The following is a 23,172-nucleotide window of genomic DNA, read 5'->3' on the forward strand; positions in this document are numbered from 1 at the left end:
TTGTCTCCCTCTCCCGTCCCAAGTTGTTTCATTTTTTTCCCTCCCTACCCACCCCCACAACCCCCCGCCCTGCCTCTCAAATACTCATATTAGAGATCATATCATATTGCCTTTCTCTGATTGACTTATCTTGCTTAGCATAATACCCTCTAGTTCCATCCACTTCGTTGCAAATGACAGAATTTCAGTTTTTGATGGCTGCATAGTATTCCATTGTGTATATACACCACATCTTCTTTATCCATTCATCTGTGGATGGACATCAGGTTCTTTCCATAGTTTGGCTATTGTAGACATTGCTGCTATAAACATTGGGGTACATGTGCCCCTTCAGATCATTACATTTGTATCTCTAGGGTAAATACCCAGTAGTGTGATTGCTGGCTTGTAGGGTAGCTCTATTTTCAACTTTTTAAGAAACGTCCATGTTGTATTCCAGAGTGGTTGCACCAGCTTGCATCCTCACCAGCATCTGTCATTTCCTGACTTGTTAATTTTAGCCATTCTGACTGGTGCGAGGTGGTATCTCACTGAGGTTTGACTTGTATTTCCCTGATGCCGAGTGATGTGGAGCATTTTTTCATGTGTCTGTTGACCATTTGGATGTCCTCATTGAAGAAATGTCTGTTCATGTCCTCTGCCTATTTCTTGGTTGGATTATTTGTTCTTTGGGTGTGAAGTTTGATAAACTCTTTATAGATTTTGGATATTAGCCCTTTATCTGATATGTCACCTGCAAATATCTTTTCCCATTCTGTCAGTGGTCTTTTGGTTTTGTTGAGTATTTCCTTTGCTGTGCAAAAGCTTTTGATCTTGATGAAGTCCCAAGAGTTCATTTTTGCCCTTTCTTCCTTTGCCCTTGGCAATGTGTCTAGGAAGAAGTTGCTACAGCTGAGGTCGAAGAGGTTGCTGCCTCTGTTCTCCTCAAGAATTTTGATGGATTCCTTTCTCACATTGAGGTCTTTCATCCATTTTGAGTCCATTTTTGTGTGTGGTGTAAGGAAATGGTCCAGTTTCATTCTTCTGCATGTGGCTGTCCAATTTTCCCAGCACCAGTTGTTGAAGAAACTGTCTTTTTTCCACTGGACATTCTTTCCCGCTTTGTCAAAGATTAGTTGACCATAGAGTTGAGGATCTATTTCTGGGCTCTCTATTCTGTTCCATTGATCTATATGTTTATTTTTGGACCAGTACCATACTGACTTGATGATTACAGCTTTGTAATAGAGCTTGAAGTCTGGAATTGTGATGCCACCAACTTTGGTTTTCTTTTTCACCATTCCTCTGGCTACTTGAGGTCTTTTCTGGTTTCATATAAATTTTAGGATTATTTGTTCTGTTTCTTTGAAAAAAATAGTATTTTGATAAGGATTTATTTAAATGTGTAGATTGCTTTAGGTAGCACAGACATTAACACAATATTTTTCTTCCAACCCATGAGTGTGGAATGTTTTTCCATTTCTCTGTGTCTTCCTCAATTTTTTTCATGAGTACTTTATAGTTTTCTGAGTACAGATTATTTGCTTAGGTTTATTCCTAGGTATCTAAAGGATTTTGGTGCAATTGTAAATGGGATCAATGCTTTAATTTCTCTTTCTTCTGTCTTGTGTTGGTGTACAGAAATGCAACTGATTTCTGTGAATTGATTAATATCCTAACACATTACTGAATTCATGTATGTTTTCTAACAGTTTTGGAGTGGAGTCTTTCGGGTTTTCCACATAAAGTATGATACTACCTGCAAAGAGTGAAAGTTTGAATTCTTCTTTGCTGATTTGGATGTTCTGTATTTCTTTTTGTTGTCTGATTACTGAGGGTAGGAATTCTAGTACTAGGTTGAACAGCAGTAGTTACAGACATTGTGATAGTGGTCAACAGTGATGGTTGACTTTCCTGCTGTGTTCCTGACTTTTAGGGTAAAAGCTCTCAGTTTTTCCCCATTGAGAAAAGTATTTGCTGTGGGTTTTTCATAGATGGCTTTGATGATATTTAGGTATGCACTCTCTATCCCTACACTGCGAAGACTTTTGAACAAGAAAGGATGTTGTACTTTGTCAAATGCTTTTTCAGCATCTATTAAGAGTATCCTATGGTTCTTGTTCGTTCTTTCTTTCTTTCTTTCTTTCTTTCTTTCTTTCTTTGTATCACATTGATTGATTTGTGGATGTCGAGCCAACCTTGCAGCCCAGAAATAAATCCCACTTGGTCCTGGTGAATAACAGTATTGTTGGATCCTATTGGCTGGTATTTTGGTGAGAACTTTTGCATCTGTGTTCATCAAGCATATTGGTCTGTAATTCTCCTTTTTGATGGGGTCTCTTTCTGGTTTTGGGATCCAGGTAATGCTGGACATATAAAATGAGTTTGGAAGTTTTCCTTCCATTTCTATTTTTTTTTTTTTTTGAACAGTTCCAGGAGAATGGGTATTAATTCTTCTTTAAATGTTTGGTGGTATTCCCCTGGGAAGCCATTTGGCCCTGGGCTCTTCTTTCTTGGGAGATTTTTGATAACTGCTTCAATCTCCTTACTAGTTACAGGTCTGTTCAGGTTTTCTATTTCTTCTTGCTTCAGTTTTAGTAGTTTATATGTCTCTAGGAATTCAACCATTTCTTCCAGATTGTCAAATTTGCTAACATATAGTTGCTTATATTGTGTTCTTACAATGGCTTGTATTTCTTTGGTGTTGGTTGTGATCTCTCCTCTTTCATTCTTGATTTTATTTATTTGGGTCCTTTCTCTTTTCTTTTTGATAAGTCTGGTCAGGGGTGTATCAATCTTACTAATTCTTTCAAAGAACCAGCTCCTATTTTTGTTAATCTATTCTACTGTAATTTTGGTTTCTATTCCATTGATTTCTGTTCTTATCTTTATTATTTCTCATCTCCTGCTGGGCTTAGGCTTTCTTTGTTGTTCTTTCTCTAGCTCCTTTAGGTGTAGGGTTAGATTGTGTGTTTGAGACCTTTCTCGTTTCTTGAGAAAGGCTTGTATTGATTTATACGTTCCTCTCAGGACCACCTTTGCCATGTCCCAAAGATTTGGAACAGTTATGTTTTCATTTTCATTTGTTTCCATGATTTTTTAAAGATTCTTTAATTTCCTGGTTGACCCATTCATTCTTTAGTAGGATGCTCTTTAGCCTCCAGGTATTTGAGTTCTTTCCAACTTTCTTTTTGTGATTGAGTTCTAGCTTCAGAGCATTGTGGTCTGAAAATATGCAGGGAATGATCCCAATCTTTTGGTAACAGTTGAGACCTGATTTGTGACCCAGGATGTGATCTGTTCTGGAGAATGTTCCATGTGCACTAGAGAAGAATGTGTATTCTGTTTCTTTGGGGTGGAATGTTCTGAATATATCTGTGATGTCCATCTGGTCCAATGTGTCATTTAAGGTCTTTATTTTTTAGTCTTTTGCTTGGATGATCTGTCCATTTCAGTGAGGGTGGTGTTAAAGTACCCTACCATTATTGTATTATTGTTGATGTACTTCTTTGATTTTGTTATTAATTGGTTTATATAGTTGGCTGCTCCCATGTTAGGGGCATAGATATTTAAAATTGTTAGATCTTCTTGTTGAACAGGCCCTTTGAGAATGACATAGTCTCCTTCCTCATCTCTTATTATAGTCTTTGACTTAAAATATAATTTTTCTGATATAAGAATTGCCACCCCAGCTTTCTTTTGATGTCCATTAGCATGGTAAATTGTTTTTCACTCCCTCAGTTTAAATCTGGACATGTCTTTAGGTCTAAAATGAGTTTCTTTCTTTTTTTTTTTAATGTTTTTATTAACACATAATGTATTATTAGCCCCAAGGGTACAGGCCTATGAATCACCAGGTTTACACACTTCACAGCACTCACCATAACACATACCCTCCCCAATGTCAATAACCCCACTACCCTCTCCCTACTCCTCCCCCCAGCAACCCTCCATTTGTTTTGTGAGATTAAGAGTCTCTTGTGGTTTGTCTCACTCATGATCTCATCTTGTTTCATAAAGTGAGTTTCTTGCAGACACTGTATTGATGGGTCTTGCTTTTTGTTTTCTGTTTGTTTGTTTGTTTGTTTGGGGGGGTTGTTTGTTTTTGTTTTGTTTGTTTATCCATTCTGATACCCTGTGTCTTTTGATTGGGGATTTAGCCCATTTACATTAAGGGTAACTATTAAAAGATATGAATTTAGTGTCATTGTATTGCCTGTAAGGTGACTGTTACTGTATATTGTCTTTGTTCCTTTCTGGTCTGTTATTTAGATTCTCTCTTTGCTTAGAGGACCCCTTTCAATATTTCCTGTGGAGCTGGTTTGGTGTTTACAAATTCTTATAGTTTTTGTTTATCCTGGAAGCTTTTTATCTCTCCTTCTATTTTCAATAATAGCCTAGCTGGATATAGCTGCATGTTTTTCTTGTTTAGTGCTCTGAATATATCATGCCAGTTCTTTCTGGCCTGCCAGGTCTCTATGAATAAGTCTGCTACCAGTCTAATAGTTCTATCATTGCATGTTACAGACCTCTTGTCCATAGCTGCTTTCAGGATTTTCTCTTTGTAACTGAGACTTGTAAGTTTTACTATTAGATGATGAGATGATGGGGTGTGGACTTATTTTTATTGATTTTGAGAGGGTTCTCTGTGCCTCCTGGATTTTGATGCTTGTTCCCTTCTCCAAATCAGGGAAATTCTCTCGTATAATTTGATCCAATACACCTTCTGCTCCCCTCTCTCTTTCTTCTTCTGGGATCCCAATTATTCTAATATTGCTTCATCTTATGGTATCAGTTATCTCTCAAATTCTTCCCTCATCGTCCAGTAGTTGTTTATCTCTCTTCTTCTCAAGTTCTTATTCTCCATCATTTGGTCTTCTGCCTCATTTATCCTAGCAGTAAGAGCTTCCATTTTTTTTAATTGCATCTCAATTAATAGTTTTTTTTTTTAATTTCTACTTGGTTAGATTTTAGTTCTTTTATTTCTCCAGAAAGGGATTCTCGAGTATCTTCCATGCTTTTCTCAAGCCCAGCTAGCACCTTGATAATTGTCATTCTGAGCTCTAGTTCTGACATATTACTAATGTCCATATTGATTATGTCCCTAAATGTCGGAGATCCCTCTTGTTTTTTTTTTTTTTTTTTGAACTGAGTTTTTCCACCTTGTCATTTTATCCAGATAAGAACAGATGAATGAAAGAACAAAATACTAAAAGGGTAGCAATGCCCCCTGAAAAATAAATACACACTAACAAAATCAGAAGAGATTCACAACTGGGGTGGAGAAGGGGAAAAAGCTATATATCTATATCTATATCTATATCTATCTATCTATATATATATTTTTTGAATTTACCAGACTGGTGAATAGAACAGAACCATGCACTTGATTTTGGGTGTACTTTGGTCCTTTGGTCTGTTAGGAGAAACTACCTCCCAAAATTTTAAAGAAAGAAAATATATCATATATATATAGATATATATATATATATATATATATATCTATATATATATGTATGTATATATATAATATATACATATATACAAAAATGAAGGTAAAAATAATGAAGGGATGGACTATGACTGTAAAGATGAAAATTTTAAAAAAGATTCTAATAAAGACTTGATAAAATAAGAAGTTGGTTGAAAAAAGAAAAGAAAAAAAAGAGGAAAGAATGTGATCAGGCTGGAGACTAGAACAAAGTCATGCACTAAGTTTAGGATGTATTTTGATTTATTAAAAGAAGTTGTATCCCAAAATTTCAAAGAAAGAAAAACCTATATGTATACAGAAAATAAGTTAAAATATGATGAAGGGATAGAATATGACTATAACAATGAAAATTCAAAACGATTTTTAAAAAAGTATTGATAAGATAAAATAGTTTTAAAAAAACGTTAAAATAGGAAAGAGGAAAACTCAAAACAATAGAATAAGAAAAAAATAAAATAAAAAAAAAATAACTTTGAAAGACTAAAGAATCAGGGGGAATAGCCATGAATTCTCTGTGCTCTATTCGCCTAGCTCTGGAGTTCTGTGGTTCTCATTGTTGGTGAACTTGGTCTTGGCTGGATATTCTTGCTGATCTTCTGGGGGAGACAGATTAAACCACCCTTGCCAGGAGCTAGGCTAAGTAAGCTTCTCAGGTTTGCTCTCAGGAGCTTTTATTCCTTGAAAGCTTTCCGTGCAGCTTTGGGGAACAGGAATGCAGATGGCGGCCTCCCAATCTCCAGCCTCGTAGGAACTGAGAGCTCAGGGCCCCACTCCTCAGCGGCCCTCAGAGAAAAGCAGTGGATCCCTCCACTTTCCCTGCTCTCTGGCTGTGCTCTGTGCTCACCGGGCCTATGACCGAACGTTTCTATCTCTGGGGCATGGCTCTGTTTGGAATCTCCAAACCCAGCAGATTCCTGCAGTGTGCTCCCACGCCGCCCCTCCCAGAGGAGGAATGGGGGTGGTCTCTCCAGATCTGCCACTTGTGGGGTCCCTGCGAGCTCTGCCACACTAAGACACCCCCAGTCTTTTTGTGACCCCTGCAGGTCCTGAGACCACACTGTCCCCACAAGGGCTCTGCTCTCCCCACCCCACCCCCACACACACACCCCTGCTTAGCTTCTGGAGTGAGGTCCCTCAGTGGAGCAGACATCTGAAAGTTCTGATTTTGTGTTCCACTGCTCCACTGCCCCACTGCTTGCCGGGCGCCAGCCCCTTCCCCCGGTGGTCTATCTTCCCGTTGCTTCGGATTCACGTCCCCACATGTCCCACCTTCTGGAAAGTGTTGATTTTCTGTTCCTGGAGGTGCTGCTCTTCTTCTCTTCTGTCTCCTGTTGAGTCCGTCGGTGTTCAGAAGGGTTTGTTAACTGTCCAGCCAAACTCCCAGAACCCGACAATATTTAGGTCTCCTAGTCCTCCGACACCTTGCTTCTCCCTCCTGGATTGCATTTTTAAGCACAATGTGTGATTCCACCCTGGCGCCACAGCCGTGAAGTCTCCGGCTCTATTCCATAGCAGCGAATCCAATACCAGACTCAGCCTCAGATCTAAAGTCAGGAGCTTCCGTGTGGTGTTGTCTTGCTCACTTTTATAGACAGAAACAAAGTATTAAATCATATATCCTGATGGAGCCCTCCCTAAATGTCACTTGTGATGAAACTCTCTCAGCTAATGTGTGGGTGAAGAAGAGGGAACCATGTTTTTCTGAGACTGAGGTGCTGGGTAGTTTGGTTTCCTACTGTTTCCTTTCAGATGCCAAGTTCATTTGAAGGTAGTAGATATCAAAGACCCTGAATAACAGAATTAACCATCAAGGAGGTATTCTATAACATACTGTATTACTTACTGATGATCTCTACTCCTAATATAGCTGAAATTGCAACATTTTATAAATAGCATGAGGAATGGGAAGAGCAAAGTTGGCCCGCCTCAGTAGGGACACATTACCATGGAACTAACAGCCTCATTAGCCCTGCCAATACCGTTCCTTCCTGCTCCCCGCTTCACAAGGACCCTGCAACTTTGCAATTATTTCTACTGAATCGTGCGCTCTTGAAATTTCATGTCTAATTTCAGCTAGATCCCTAACCTATCAAGGAAACTCAAAGTAATACTAGTAAGCTGGATTTAAATTTTGCCCTCTCCCCTTTCCATGTCCAATCCAGAAAATATTCAGACAAAGACTTCCTACACTAATGGAGGACAAATAATCACATCTTTGAAAGAAATGCCTAAAACGCCTTCTTTCCTGTGTTCTACCTCAATTCCCACAATGTCTCAGCCTATTTTTGTACAAGCACTTTACAATCATACAGGGGCCTCATAAAGTAATTCTCATGCTCCCAGTAACTTGAGGGGTGGGTAGAACAATCTGAGACATTTTCCCAAGGACAGAACTGTGCCTCATATAGGCTAAGTGTATGAGCCAGGTCTAAGTTTTTAAAATTAGTAAATGTGGACCCCAAGCCATAAAGTCAGAGTTGTGTGTGTAAGTAGTCTCAGCACACACACAGTAAACACCAGAGTGCAATGCGCATGAAAAAGTGCTCACAATGCTGTTTCTATCACACGCAGAAAAGCAGTGCTGATGCCCTCTAAGTACACGGCAGACTATTTAGCATTTAAAATCTTGAATCAATAGTTCTGATTAGTTACTAAAGAATATCGTTTTCTTAAAGTGGGAATCTGGATACCACACATCGTCTTTGGATTTAAGTCGGATCACTTGAGGGGAGAGGCAATTGCATGATTCTCATATTAGGCTTCTGGAAAATACGATCAAGTTTGGATGATTTATGTCAGTGGAGCGGGAGTTTTTATGTCTACCATATAGTTGAATATGTACCATGGAACAGCTAACCACTTGTTTACAGGACAGAATAGGATACTGTAGCATTGCTGTAATTAACATTAACACAACACACAAACCACAGCTGGAGTAGCAAAGCTAGTAAATGCACAGACAGAAAGTACTGTCAATGTCTTTCCTTTTATGCTTCAGATCCTATTCTTCATTGTTAGAGCCAAAAATACAATCACCAATATTTCACTCATGCTGCCATTTATTCACACAGAATACGCTTAGATCTCTCGTTGCTTTCTGCTTAGAAGAGGGTAAACAGAGGGACCCCATCTAGTAAGAGAAACGACAGAGTTAGGTCCTGGGAAACATGCTAAATATGTGTGGACAAACTTGTCATTGCTCCCAGAAAAAGAGGGAGGGAGCTGAAGGAAAAGACACATGTACTCTGCTGTAGGGGGACGAAGTGACTTTACACCTGTGGAAATGCCACTATGGCCTAAGATAAGAATTCCACCTGGAATCAGAGCAAGCGTAGATTTGTTCCCTGGATCCTGGGAGCACGCTCCAGGGAGGGTGACGGGCACCTGCACTTCCCTGTTCACCTACCGCATTGTAGACCCACCTTGGAGATGCCCACCTGCTGCGTAGGGTAGTGCATGTTTCCTTTGGAAGGTCCTCAAGTTTCCCACTTTTGAGGTCTAAGAACCTCTCAAATTCTATAATGATAATGTGGCTGTAGATAAAGCCTTTACAGATTTCAAGGCTTCTGGAATCTTGTTCCACAGGAGGAGAAAAGGAAACAGAATCAATTTCTGTTGCAAGAAAACATAAGAGTGCATCTGACTACAAGACACCTGTCCTATGCTGGCCTTTCCTCTAGGACAATCCCTGTAGATTCATGCAAGAGAAAACAACCACAGCAACCCCCCCCCCAAAAAAATAAATAAATAAATAAAAATTAAAAAATAAAAAAAAAAAATAACACACACACACCCTTATAAGAATGAAGGCACTAAAATATTGGTAAGACATTGAAAGCATCAAATTGTGTTGCATGAGAAAGTAACAGACAAGTTTAAGATGAAGAGTACTGCTGAAATGCTACGTAGAGTGGCCTGGGCTGTGAGCAAGGTCCCCATATAAGGCAGAAAAGGAGCAATGAGCTGGCCAACGGGAAGTCTGTCCCCTTTCTTGCTCTTGAATTTTCTCTTTCTTTCTTTGGCCACTCTCTCAAAGGAACGTTGACCTCTGGGTCTTCTTCCTCGTTTCTTCCTTTGCTCATCCATCTGAATGCCAGGTGCCAGGCAGCTTGTCAGCTGGAGGGTACATGCAGTGGGAACAAACATCCTCTGCCTTTAAGAGAACGCATGGTCAAGGAGGAGACTCTTCGAGGCCTGATACAACTTTGTCATCATACCTATACCATGCGCTGCGACGGTGAAGACATTTGTAAGCAAAATTCACATGAATTTTCTTGTCCTTGTCTTTTGTTTCTGTCTCCAAAATATACCAGGGAAACTAGGTAGAGGAACTTCATTATATCAGAGAGGGTTAGCACTGAAACCAGTCTTTATAAATAACCCAGGGGAACTTCCTTTCTGATAGACTCTGTCCCCCAAGTGTCTGCTATACTGAAGCAAGCCAACTCACCCGGCTGTCACTGGGGAAGACAGGAGTGTGTAAGTCGCATGTGGTGCCCTCAAGACAACCACCAAGTGCCAGAGAGGGTGCAGTGGGGCAGGAACAGTGCTGCCGGCCAGGAACAGTGAGGTCAAGAAACACAATTAAAACCTGTTCTGTCCATGCATACCCCAAGTGCTGCCCTCCACCCACAGCCTCCCTAGAGCACCCAGGGAACAGAGTGAGAAATCATCACCTTGACAACATGGTTTATAGTTCCAAACTTACTTATGTTCGTTAATGGATGCCCTTCGGCCTGAATAAAAAGTCAAATGGTTCTTTTCCCATTCTCTTCATTTTGCTGAGACCCCCAAAGCTGAAAAGGGATAACAGGGCGGCTGTACATGGCCGAGCTGGGGGAAGCAGACAGGGCGGCGAAAGTCTGGCTATGTGGTGGGCTATTAGACCTTTCCTTATCCACTACTACTGACCAAGTGCCTGTAGAAGTCCGGAAAGCAATTGATGGGGAAATTTTTCAGAGAGGCTATGTTAGCAAAGACGTTTTGTGGTTCTTGGCTGTGTCAAAGTACCACGCAACTGGCTGGCTTAAACAGTGATTTCAGTCTGGAGGCCAGAAGCCAGAGACTAAGGTGTTGCAAGACTGGGTCCTTCTGTGGACTAGGAAGGACAGTCCATTCCAAGCCTCTCTATCTGGCTTGACCATTTTCATCTGCAGCCTGTGTCCTCATGCTGTCTTTTCTCTGTGTCTGTCTCTGTTCCAAATTTCTCTTTCTTATAAGAGCATAACATCAGTCATCTTGGATTAGAGCTCACCCAAATGATGAGCCTTAGAGAAGAAGCCATCTTCTCAAAGGCCCCATCTTCCCCATCTGGAAGTACTAGCAGTTAGGACTCTGTTGTGTGAATCTTGGGCAAACACAATTCAACCCTCAACACTCCAATCTCTGGCTCCTAAAAATTAATGTCCTTTCATATGCAAAACACATGCATCCTGTCCCAACATCCCCAAAGACTTAGCCTGCCCCAGCATCACCAGTCAATCCCAAATCATATCTAAATATCATCTAGATCAGGTATGGGGGACATCTGAGGCCAATTCCTGTCCAGTTGCAAACCTCTGAAACTAGACAAGTTGTCTGCTTCCAAAGTACAATGGTGGGACAGACAAAGACAGACCTTCTCCATCTCCAAAGGGGAAAGGGGATCATGGTTGGAAACCTAGCAGGGACAGTTCCACTCAACTTTAAGGCTGGACAACAATCCTCTGCAGCTTGAGGTTCTGCCCTTGGGTCCTGTAGGCAGCAGCTTCATCTTCCCTTCAACAGACTTCACCTTGTCTCTGAGCAAAGGGTTCCAGCCCTGAGCTGTGGGGTCCCAGCCTGTGTGGGAGCTCAACAGAGGCTGAGGCACCTGGAAACAGGTGCACGACTCCCACCTGGAGAAGCGAGGGCCCAGCCTGTCTGGGGCTGCCCAGCAGAATGAGCAGAGCACGCTCTCCCAGAATCTCCCCTCCACAAAAAAGAGGCAATCCCCTTACCTCTCTACAGGTTTGCTTTAGCTCACTCTGATTCTTATCCCTGCCTGATTATGTAGAATTTAGTAACCATGTGTGCTGTACACAGCATTATGTATGCTATAGGGATGACACAGCTAATAAAATTGTTTCAAGGCAAAAAAAAAAAAAAAAATTGAAAGAGGGAGAAAAGTCTTAACTACTTTCAACATAAAAAAAATGCAGCAGAGACAGGCAGAGAGAGGAAGAGTGGGACTGGAGGAGAGAGAGAGAGAAGAAGGGAGAGAGAGGGAGGGGCGAAGGGTAGTGGGGAGGGGGGAGGGGGGAGGGGAGGAGAGAGGGAGGGCACGGGAGAGAAAAAGGAAGGGGGAGAGAGAGGGAGAGGCAGAATGCAGGGGAAGGAGCTTCAGCGCGGGCTAGAGAAGAAAGGCGCAGCAGCCCCCCATGTTCAGGAGTCTGTGCAAGGATCTGGCTGAGCGCAGGCTCACCCCGGGAAGGGAAAGATGGAGCAGCGGCCACAACTCCTTGCGGAGTCAGAAGGAGTCACTGATCAGACTTTGCCTCATCCTACCGGAGGGGAAAGGGTGCGGCCTCTGGCATCACTGGGGGTCACCTGCTGGGTCAGGCCCATCTGTAGGCACCTTCCTCCTGTGGTTCCAACAACCATATCCTGGAAATCTATAGGACATTCACCGGCAAGGCAGTTAGTATCTCCTGGGTGCCTGGCCTTGGGGGACATCACCAAGACTGAGGAAGCCATCGTAGCTCTGCATAAGCATGTTTTCTCTACGAAGAGATTTAGATAGGGGCGCCGGAGTGCCCATTAAGTGACCTACACAGTTTCAGCCCAGCGTCCTAGAACCGAGCCCTGCATCAGGCTCCGCGCTCAGGGGGCGTCCCGCTAACCCTCGGCTCCTCGCTGCACCCCTCCCCCTACTCACGTTCTCTCTGTCCTCTCGCTCTCTCAAACAAATAAATAAAAATCTTCTTTAAAAATAGAAGAGATTAAGATACCGCAATCAGGACAGTGCCCATGTGTAAAGGTACCAGAGTTGGTGAGTTTTACATTGTACTTCCCAAACTGGCTAGCTCTCCCTTTTCACTCTGCCCTCTAATAAACGTGCAGACACACGTGCTCACCATCACACGTCCTCTTCTTGAGTGTGTGAGACTAAGGCTCTAGTCGGAAAAGGAACAGAGCCTCCAGGGAAGCGGCCTCCCCAGTGCTGCGGAGAGAGGACAGGCGTGATCTCTCTCCCTCCCTAGGCACTGCCCCTGAGGACGTGCACACAACACTTTTGGGGTGTGCATGTCTCTCATTTGTTCAGATGGCAGAGAGTTTCAGCATAGCACGCAGGAGCCGTCTTACCAGCCCACCCTGCTGGCTGCGCCCCTCTCCACCCCACTGGGGCACAGACATGTGGCTGCAGGACTGCAGAGCAAGTGGCTCTGTGCTTCGACTCCAAGGGCAGCTTAGAAGGATGGCAAACCTGGGCTTTAGGAAATAGTTATTTACGTTTTAGTAATTATAACAATTAATAGTAATAATAAATTCCTAGGTGTCCAGTCAACAAACAAATGCTTTTTTTAGAACAGCTTCTCACAAAAAAAAAAAAAAAAAAAAAAAAAGTTGAAGTTGATTAATGCAAGTTTAATGAAAATAAGTTTAAATTGCAGAAACAATCGAGTTCTAACAAATGCCTAACTAACAGTACCAGCGTGAACATGTGAAACAGCTTTATCTGGAGCCACAAATAGCCCTCCTGTAACTAGCTTGGTTTCATTTGTGCGTAGTGTGTGTGCCCAGGGTCATGATGTAAAAATGTATTGCAGATGGCAGGTCACGGTCAAAATAAGTTTGAAAGCCACTGCTCTATGCTGCGCTGCCCTGTTGCTCCTTTGTGGTTTTGTTAATTGTGAAAGAGATAAAGCTAGAGAGGCAGAAAGAAAAGAAGCTTGCTTTGCCTTCGTTGCAAAGGGGAGTGGATTGTGTTGAAGAGTGAAGGGCTCCATTGAACATGAACTTGGGGAGTCCTAAGGGCTGGGCTGTTTGTTGCAGTGAAGAGTCTGCTTGTGGTGTGGGAACTGGGAGACCAGCTCAGTGGCTGTGGCTAAAATTCCGAGAGAGTCTTGAGAAGAGCCTCATTGCCTGCAGAGATGGTAGAAACCAGCAGAAGTGATGAATTCTGGGGTGTGTGAGCCAACAGGGAAATTCACTCACGGGACATTTACAGAACAGCTACTGCGTGCCAGGAACTGCTACAGACATGGGGCAAAGAAAGGCTAAGATGACAACGGTAATCACATTCTTGGGCATCTTGCAATGCGCAGGTGCGCTCTGAGCACTTGAGGATGGAGGCGCAGGTGCCGGCAAGGGTGTGGAGCTGAGGGGGGTGTTGCTGCTGGAGCGGAGGGGGGTGCTGCCACTGCGGAAGAGAGTGTGTGGTTGCTTACAAAATTAAATATACCCTTACTGTAGGATCTTGCAATTGTGTTCCTCAGTATTTACCCTGGAACTGAAAACTGAGGACCACACGAAAACTTCATGTGGATATTTATGGCAGCTTTACTCATAACTGCCAAAACTTGGAAGTGACCAAGATGCCCTTTAGTAGTTGAGTGGATAAGTGCACTATGGTCCGTCCGGACCACGGAATATTACTGAGCACAGACACACACGGATGAGCTGTCAAGCCGTGAAAAGACCTGGAAGAACCTTAAATACATATTGCTAAGTGAAAGAAGCCAGTCTGTAAAAGCTACACACTCATCACTGGAACTAGTAGACCTTCTGGAAAAGAAAAAAAAAAAAAAAAAAAAAGCATCTATGGAAACAGTAAAAAGATCGGTGGTTGCCAGAGGCTGGAGGGAGGAATAGGGAATGATTTTTAGGCACAAATGCTATTCGGAGCAGTTCAACTAATCTGTATGATATGATAATGGTAGATATGTATCATTATCTATTGGTCAGAACCTACAGAGTACACAACACCACGAGCGAGTCTGATATAAACTACAGGCTGTGGTGGTTATGAAGTGTCAGTGCAGGTTCAGAGATTTTAGCTAATTTACCCCTCTGGCAGGGTGTGTCCACGGTGGGACAGGCTGTGAATATGTGGGGACAGGCGATAGAGTGGAGTTTTCTGCACACTTCACTCAGATTTGCAGTGGACCTAAAACTACTCTAAAAAATAATTCTCTTTAAAAAATACATAGCTCATATGAATAATAAAAAAGATAAAACATACATTTTGGAGACAGTAGGTTTGTGCAATTCTTTTGTTATTATTTAAAATCAAGGGCTCTATGATGACATCCACTAAAGATAAAGGAGGGAGGGAAGGAGGGAGGGGAGAGGAGGGAAGGGGAGGGAAGGGGGAGGAAGGAAGAGACAAATGGATGGACAGGCACTGGGACCGGAATTTTCAACCCAAGGTGGAATATTCCAGTCTTAGAACACCTAAGCCACTGCTATTCAAACTTCAATAATGTCTCATTAACAGGTAAATTCAGTGCTTTTTTTTTTTTTTTTTTTTAGATTTTATTTATTTGACAGACAGAGAGAGATCACAGTAGAGAGAGAGGCAGGCAGGCAGAGAGAGAGGGAAGCAGGCTCCCCACTGAGCAGAGAGCCCGATGCGGGGCTCGATCCCAGGACCCCGGGATCATGACCTGAGCCGATGGCAGAGGCTTAACCCACTGAACCACCCAGGTGCCCCAAATTCGGTGGTTTTAAAGCAATATTGTTTAAAGAAATGGAATAGAATGTAGCCTGAATTATACTTAATAAAGAGAGATATCCATTTGTGACACTTAGATTTCTGCTTTGTATGTGTATAACTTGTGTGCTCATCATGATCTAAAATTACGTTTTAAAAGTTTCAGTTTTATGTTTTAAAAGTTTCTCTGCCCTGTGCGCTTCTGTCTTGGGCTGGGTGATTCGGAGATTAAATGAATGAGACGATCAACATGATTATTTCAGCCAATTTGAAATGTGTCCTGATGCACCAAACAGGAAGCCACGGTCACTGGTAGCCTATGTATGGAGGGGAGGGGCAGCAGATGCTTAGAAGCCCTCCCAGCATTTTACCTGGATCTAAATGCAATGCAGGAGATCACCATGCAAAGACCAAGTGAAAAGAAAGTCCTAGGTAGATAGAATAAAATGTCAAGCCCTTAAAGCCCTGTGGGAACAATAGGGCAAAAGGAGGTCCAGAGAGTCAGGTGAGTTCAGTTTACATGCGTTACCACGTGTGAGGACACCTACAGGGGGGACCCCAGGTGGACAGAACATCTACAGATCAAGCTCGGGATCCAGGTCTGAGGCGGAGATACAGACAGTGGACTGCACTGGGAGGGACAGGGCTCATTTCAGGAGAGCAGACCAAGGGAGGAGACGTGAAGAACGGTCCTGCGCAGTATCATTTCAGGGAGGGAGCAACGCGTATAGTCCGAGCACTTCGGACACTGATATGTTCAACTTAATGATCAAATATATATATATTTTTAAAATATTTTATTTATTTACTTGAGAGAGAGACAGTGAGAGAGAGCATGAGTGAGGAGAAGGTCAGAGAGAGAAGCAGACTCCCCATGGAGCTGGGAGTCCGATGCGGGACTCGATCCCGGGACTCCAGGATCATGACCTGAGCCGAAGGCAGTCGTCCAACCAACTGAGCCACCCAGGCGTCCCTTAATGATCAAATATTTACCCGGTGATCTTTTCAGTGTATTATTTGCCTAGAGAATCGTGTCTTGTTCAGAGGAGAAAAGAACATTCCGTATGTATTCTGATGGTGTTCTCACAATTTTGAGAAATTTTGTAGAATAGCCTATCCCCTTACATAATAGTTCTTATAAATGAAGGGTCTTCTTTGCAAAGATGCATTTGTAAAAGACAATAATAACCAAAAAATTAGTCATGTGTAGCTCTAATGAAATCTAAATCTTAAGCCTCTGAGCATGAATTATATCTCCAACGATCTTTACAGTTAGCAGGAAAATTGCATATTTTGCTTATAAATATATAAATATTCACACATAAATGAAATATGTATTGGCTATAAAAAAGATGACCCCTTAACCCAATCCTGATATACATTCAGTTGTTTTAAAAATAGCTGCTAAGTTTCCATTTTACTAAATTAGACTTTCAGGAGATGTATGGATCTTTACAGAGGGCCACATTTTCCATTTGTTAGCTTAAAATTCCTTTAGATAGTTGGTTACTGCTGATGTTGCAAACATCTAATTTTTATACTGCTCCTGTAAGAAGCATGAAGGTCTCAAACACATTCCTATGTCTTTCTTTTAAAACTTTTCCTTAGAACTCGGAGAAAGAAGGAAGGAAGGAAGGAAGGAGGCAGAGAAGAAAGAAAGAAAATACAGATGAGTTCTTCAGCTGTCTCTTCCTTTCCCGTCTCCAAATCCTCACTAAATTCAGGGACATTGAATCTTGGGGTAGATCATGTTACAAAATAGCAATCTAGGCAATCCTTTCTGAAAATTCTGACCTTGTCTATGCAGTAGAGAGGGAGGAATCCTCTCCAGGACCTTCTTGCTGTGCAAGTCCCCAGGCCTGCTTTACCCGTTCCAACCTCTGCACCGTGTTGATGGAAAGACCCCCGAGTCACAGCACTGACCTCTCCTCATCCCGCACGCCCTCTCACACTAATAAACAACCCCGTTACTCTGGCTTTCTTTCTCTTCTCCAAAGATGACCCATCTTTCTCAGAACAGAAATTGTGTTTCTTATCTGAAAGGGTAAATATTAGCTTCCATTTCCTTTCAGATGATCATGGCACTCCGAGAATAAACCCATTATTTTCCTGCTTGATTATACCCTCCCTGATTCTCATGCTAAAGTTAAACATGATTTTTGCTATGGAGTGAAAAGGGCAAATAAATGTTGAATGGGCTGAAGATTTTCAAAGACATTCTGTAGTCCAAATACTAGATGCAGGAAAATAATAGTTTGCATGAAAATAATGCAACTGAGCTCAATTATCTCAAGCCTTCTGGCTAGAGTATGGATTTGTCCTGTGTTGGGGAAGAGTGTAGATCCACCATTCCACCCACCCACCCTCCTGTGGTGTGCCCAGTAGCTGGAAAGGCTGGGGAATGTGTGACATGAACCAGGAAGGCAGAGCAGAGCTTGCCTTGTGGGAGTGAATATGAATTTTCACACACTGCCTTGGGTTTTATGCCTCTCCAGACTTCAGGTCACCCGGTATGCGTGGCTATAAATTCCTCTGGTTCCGATGGCTCTAACAAATAAATCGCCGGCACGACCGGCCTTTCTGTCACAAGGACTGAATGCAGCATTTTTCTTCAGGCTGCAAAAGGTGGGGGAGGGAGCGGCGGCGGCGGTGTGTGTATCACCCGTCCGGGGGTCCGGGGAAACAGGGAAACGCGGTACCATGTTATGTGTTGAAGACATCAGGAAGCTGAAACGCTTCGATAAGGCGGCATTACCTGCAGGAAGGGAACCTAAAAGGAAGCGGGTCTGGGTAATCTGGCTCGTCCGCAGCGGCTGACTTCTCTCGTGAAACACTCTGGGCAGTATCTCGGGAATTCCTCAAACTTGCCAGCTCCCCAGCGCTGGCGGCTGTGAAGCCAGTGATGACGACAGACAATGAATAGGAAGCGGCGGTTTTCTTTTCATTTTCCCCCCATAATATCCACAGATGGGTAACAGCGACTAAAGAAAGAAACACAAAGAAAGGCGCGTTTCCAAGTAGCACAGCAGGCTGGCCGGGCGTGGGGCTGCTTGAGTAAGGCCGCCCGACCTCTGCGCGGCGGTTCCAGGAGCGGCCCGTCCCTCCTTTGCACAGACACGGGCCGTCCCCCGACTGCAAAGCTGGGGTGCACCTTGTTTCCTCCCCGGCCCAGGTCGCTAACCGAAGGAGCGAGCGCCCCGGAAGGCGCGCCTGCTCCTCGCTAGATCTGCAGGATGACGCCGCTCCGGAGGGCGCCGGTGACCGGGAGGGGGAGGGGACAAAGAGGAAAAGGGGGAATGGGGGGGAATGGGGAGGGGGGAGGGGGCGGGCGGAGGGGTCGCGGGAGGGGGCGGGGGAGGCGGGCCGGAGACGCAGGGGCGGGGCTGTGGGGCAGCTCGCGGGCCCCGGGCCGGGTTTAGAACCGGGCTCCGGAGTGGCCGGACTGGACGCGAGGACCCGGCCCCAGCCGAACCCCACAGACCGTTACTCCGGCCCCGGCCTGGGGCGGGACGCACGCGGCCAGGCGCGGCCCCACCGGCCCGCGGCGTCTCCGCTCGCCACGGAAGAGGGAAAACAGACGGAGGAAAGGGACAAAACAGAAAATGCAGGCAGGGGAGGGAGAACGAAGCCCCTCTCCGCCGGGGAGGAAGGGAGAAAGGCAAGGCGCGGCGGGAGCCCACGTGCCCCGAGGAGCTGTGTTAAAGCGCCACCTTCCGTCGGCCGGGGCGCGCGGGGCTCCCCGGCGGGCTCGGGCGCGCGCGGCCCCGGGCAGCAGCTGCACCCCCGGGGCCGCGCCGGGCGGCACCTCCGGCTCCCCGCTCCGGCGGCGCGCGCGCCCGAGTGTGTGCTCCGCGAGGGCGGGCGCGCCGGCTCGGCTGCCTCGGACCGGCCTCCAGGGGACCCGGCACAAAGGGGCGCCGGACCCGGCCCGGACTCGCCCGGTCCGCCGCGGTGCAGGGCTCGGCTCCGGAGCCTCCCGGGGAGCGGCGCATCTGTGCACACATGCGGATTTTTAAAAAATAACATATTTTCAAGACGTGCCTCCCCCTCTCCCCCACCCCCCATCTTTGCAAAGCAGCCCCGAGGGCGGGGGAGGGGGCGTGGCCGAGGAGTTAATAAAGGGAGCTGGGCGGAGCCGGCCGCCAGCCATTGGCCGGCCCGGGGAGTGATGTCACCCATATGACACCCTGATAACTAGTTGGGAGAGAGCCCTCAACTTTTTGCAGAAGGAGCGCGCGCGCCTGGGAGTGCTCGGGGTTCGGCGCTTGCGGCGGGAGCCACGAGCCCGAGAGAGAGAGAGAGAGAGAGAGAGAGAGCGAGAGAGAGCGAGGGGTCCCGGGCTGCCTCGGCCGCCGCCGCCTCTCCCGTCGCAGCCGCCGCTTCCCGCGCGCGGGCGGCCGCCGCCGCCGCCACCGCCGCAGCCGCTGTGTGCAGCCTGGAAGGGGGGGCGGGGGGGAGGGGGGGCGCCGCGGACGCGGGGTACCGAGGACTTTGCAACTTGCCCGGGAAGGTGGAGGGGCGAGAGGGGGAGGGGGACCTCCGCACGAGACCGAGCGGCCCGGGTTGGAGCGCCCAGCCCCGCGGCGGATCATGGTGCAGCAGGCGGAGAGCTTGGAAGCGGAGAGCAACCTGCCCCGGGAGGCGCTGGACACGGAGGAGGGCGAATTCATGGCTTGCAGCCCGGTGGCCCTGGACGAGAGCGACCCGGACTGGTGCAAGACGGCGTCGGGCCACATCAAGCGGCCGATGAACGCCTTCATGGTGTGGTCCAAGATCGAGCGCAGGAAGATCATGGAGCAGTCTCCGGACATGCACAACGCCGAGATCTCCAAGCGGCTGGGCAAGCGGTGGAAAATGCTCAAAGACAGCGAGAAGATCCCGTTCATCCGGGAGGCGGAGCGGCTGCGGCTCAAGCACATGGCCGACTACCCCGACTACAAGTACCGGCCCCGGAAAAAGCCCAAAATGGACCCCTCGGCCAAGCCCAGCGCCAGCCAGAGCCCCGAGAAGAGCGCGGCGGGCGGCGGCGGCGGCGGCGGGGGCGCGGGCGCGGGCGGCGGCGCGGGCGGCGCCAAGACCTCCAAGGGCTCCGGCAAGAAATGCGGCAAGCTCAAGGCCCCCGCGGCCCCCGCGGCCGGCGGCGCCAAGGCCGGCGCGGGCAAGGCGGCCCAGCCCGGGGACCTGGGCGGCGCGGGCGACGACTACGTGCTCGGCAGCCTGCGCGTGAGCGGCGCGGGCGGCGGCGGCGGCGGCGGCGGCGGCGCGGGCAAGACGGTCAAGTGCGTGTTCCTGGACGAGGACGACGAGGACGACGAGGACGACGACGAGCTGCAGCTGCGGATCAAGCAGGAGGCGGACGACGACGACGACGAGCCGCCGCACCAGCAGCTCCTGCAGCCCCCGGGCCAGCAGCCGCCGCAGCTGCTGAGACGCTACAACGTCGCCAAAGTGCCCGCCAGCCCCACGCTGAGCAGCTCGGCCGAGTCCCCCGAGGGCGCGAGCCTGTACGACGAGGTGCGGGCCGGCGCGACCTCGGGCGCCGGGGGCGGCAGCCGCCTCTACTACAGCTTCAAGAACATCACCAAGCAGCACCCGCCGCCGCTCGCGCAGCCCGCGCTGTCGCCCGCGTCCTCGCGCTCCGTCTCCACCTCGTCGTCGTCCTCGTCCAGCAGCGGCGGCGGCGGCGGCGGCGGCGGCGGCGAGGACGCCGACGACCTGATGTTCGACCTGAGCTTGAATTTCTCCCAGAGCGCGCACAGCGCGGGCGAGCAGCAGCTGGGGGGCGGCGCGGCGGCCGGGAACCTGTCCCTGTCTCTGGTGGATAAGGATTTGGATTCGTTCAGCGAGGGCAGCCTGGGCTCCCACTTCGAGTTCCCCGACTACTGCACGCCCGAGCTGAGCGAGATGATCGCGGGGGACTGGCTGGAGGCGAACTTCTCCGACCTGGTGTTCACGTATTGAGAGGCGCGCCCCGCTTCTCGCTCTTTCTCTCCGCGGGGTGCAGAGCAGGGTTCCTCGGGAGGAAGTCGTGGTGGTCATGATGATGATGATGATGGTGGTGTCGATGGTGTCGATGGTGGTGGTGGGGTGGAGGGAGAAGACGACGCTGGGCTTGATATGATGTCGTGACACAAAGAAATTGGAAAAGATGATGAAAATTTTGGTGGAGTTAAAGTGAAATGAGTAGTTTTAACACATTTTTTCCTGTCCTTTTTTTGCTCCCCTCCCTTCCTTTATCGTGTCTCAAGGTAGTTGCATACCTAGTCTGGAGTTGTGATTTTTCCCCCCAAATGTGTTTTTGTAATTACTACTTCTTTTTCCTGAAATTCGTGATTGCAACAAAGGCGGAGGGGACAGGGCGGGGGAGGGGAGGGAGGACCCGCTCCGGAAGGCGCTGTTTGAAGCTTGTCGGTCTTTGAAGTCTGGAAGACGTCTGCAGAGGACCTTTTGGCAGCACAACCGTTACGCTAGGGAGTTGGTTGGAGATTTCTTTCTTTTCTTTTCTTTTTTTTTTTTTTCTTAAGAGATCTTAAAGAACTGGTGATTTTTTTAAAAAAAAAACAAACACAAAAACAAAAAAGGGACCATTGCAACTTTTTTATTTTATTTTATTTTTTTGGAGGGAGAAAACTGATGTCTTCTATGCATCCGATACTTAACAAAACTGCAGGGAGCTTGAAAAAATGCAGACTGTACAAACGCTCACAAAAAAAAACAAAAAAAAAAAAAACAAAAAAAAAAAACAAAAAAAAACTGTGAACTGACTTAAGATCAGAGTTTACTTTTCAGATCAAATTGTTTATGGTTTTACAAATGTGATTTCTACTTGCCAACTTTTTTTTTGTAACTTGTTCCCTTATACCTCCTTGATTGAATACCAGACAGCCTAGACCTCAGTACAAAAGGTATTGAAACATTTTTGATACATAACAGACCTCAGTCTTTTTTAAAAATTAATATATTTTCAGGCGTATTTTTGTACAGTGAAAAGGGAACATTCTTGCTGTGTTTTTTCAGTAAGACTTTCAGGCACTTCTTCCCTTTTGATTTCTTTTTTTTTTCTCTGTTTTTTTTTTTTTAGCATGCAAGTATGTTGGTACGTGATGTCCTGGTTTAAAAGGATTAAAATTTTTAAATAATCCTTGCATCTAAAGGCCTTGTGGTTAAAAAAAAAAAACAAACAAACTTTTTTTTTGTACAGCTATAGTAGAGATTTGTTCAATATTTGTAGGTAAAGATTTATTGAAAATGGTGATATAGACCTCAGAGCTGTTATCTTAGTTTAAAGATTGTATATGTACTGTACTATACTAGGACTTTATGTATCTCATACGCTGTGATATGTGGATGGGGCCCCAGATGGAAGGTTTGAAACTGGATTCTCGATTTTTAGCAAAAAAGAAAAAAAGAAAAAAAAAGGCACATAGTTTAAAAAGTTTCTCATTTTGTGCAATATAATCTAAATAAAGTACAGACCATCTGCATATTTTGTAGCAAATGGTGGCAAAGCAGACTCAATGCACTGTCGACATCATCGCGGTTTTTTTTTTTATTTTTGGTTTTTGTTTGTTTGTTTTTGTTCTTTTTGTTTTGTTTTCTTGGGTTGTTTTTGTTTTTGTTTTGTCTTTTTTTGGTGCTGGAAGTCTGTATCTTGACAATTTTAATAAATCAGCTGGCACTGATAGAAACTCGCATCGCCACTAGTCTCTATGGCAGTCAAACTGGAGGTCCGGTTGTCGGAGCGCAGGGACGAGCCCGTTGTGTGCGCGGGTGGGAGGTGGGGGTCAGGCGGAAGGTGTTCAGGGCCAGGCCGACTTCTTCCTCGGCCTTCCGCGGCTAGTTTCTGAGAACCAGGAGGAGGATTCTCTCTCTGCCTTCCCTTTCCGTCCCCCCCCCCCCCACCTCCAGTTCCTTTCTCACCTCCTCCTCCACTCCCACTGTCCCCACCCATCCTGGCGGGCGGGCTGCGCCGAGAGCCTCGGGGACCGGCCGGGGCGGGGGGCGCGGCGAGGACCCGGTGCCGGCG

General features: G+C 46.3%; 1 protein-coding gene across 1 annotated transcript; it reads left to right on the top strand.

The window, feature by feature from the left end:
• Positions 1–19,651: 19,651 nt before the first annotated feature.
• SOX11 (SRY-box transcription factor 11) lies at positions 19,652–21,429 on the top strand. Its single transcript, XM_059407526.1, has one exon. The coding sequence runs from the start codon at positions 19,737–19,739 to the stop codon at positions 21,105–21,107; it is 1,371 nt and encodes a 456-aa protein (XP_059263509.1). The 5' UTR covers positions 19,652–19,736; the 3' UTR covers positions 21,108–21,429.
• The last annotated feature ends 1,743 nt before the right edge of the window (positions 21,430–23,172 follow it).

The sequence above is a fragment of the Mustela nigripes genome, chromosome 7 (assembly GCF_022355385.1).
Source record: "Mustela nigripes isolate SB6536 chromosome 7, MUSNIG.SB6536, whole genome shotgun sequence".
Lineage (NCBI taxonomy): Eukaryota > Metazoa > Chordata > Mammalia > Carnivora > Mustelidae > Mustela > Mustela nigripes.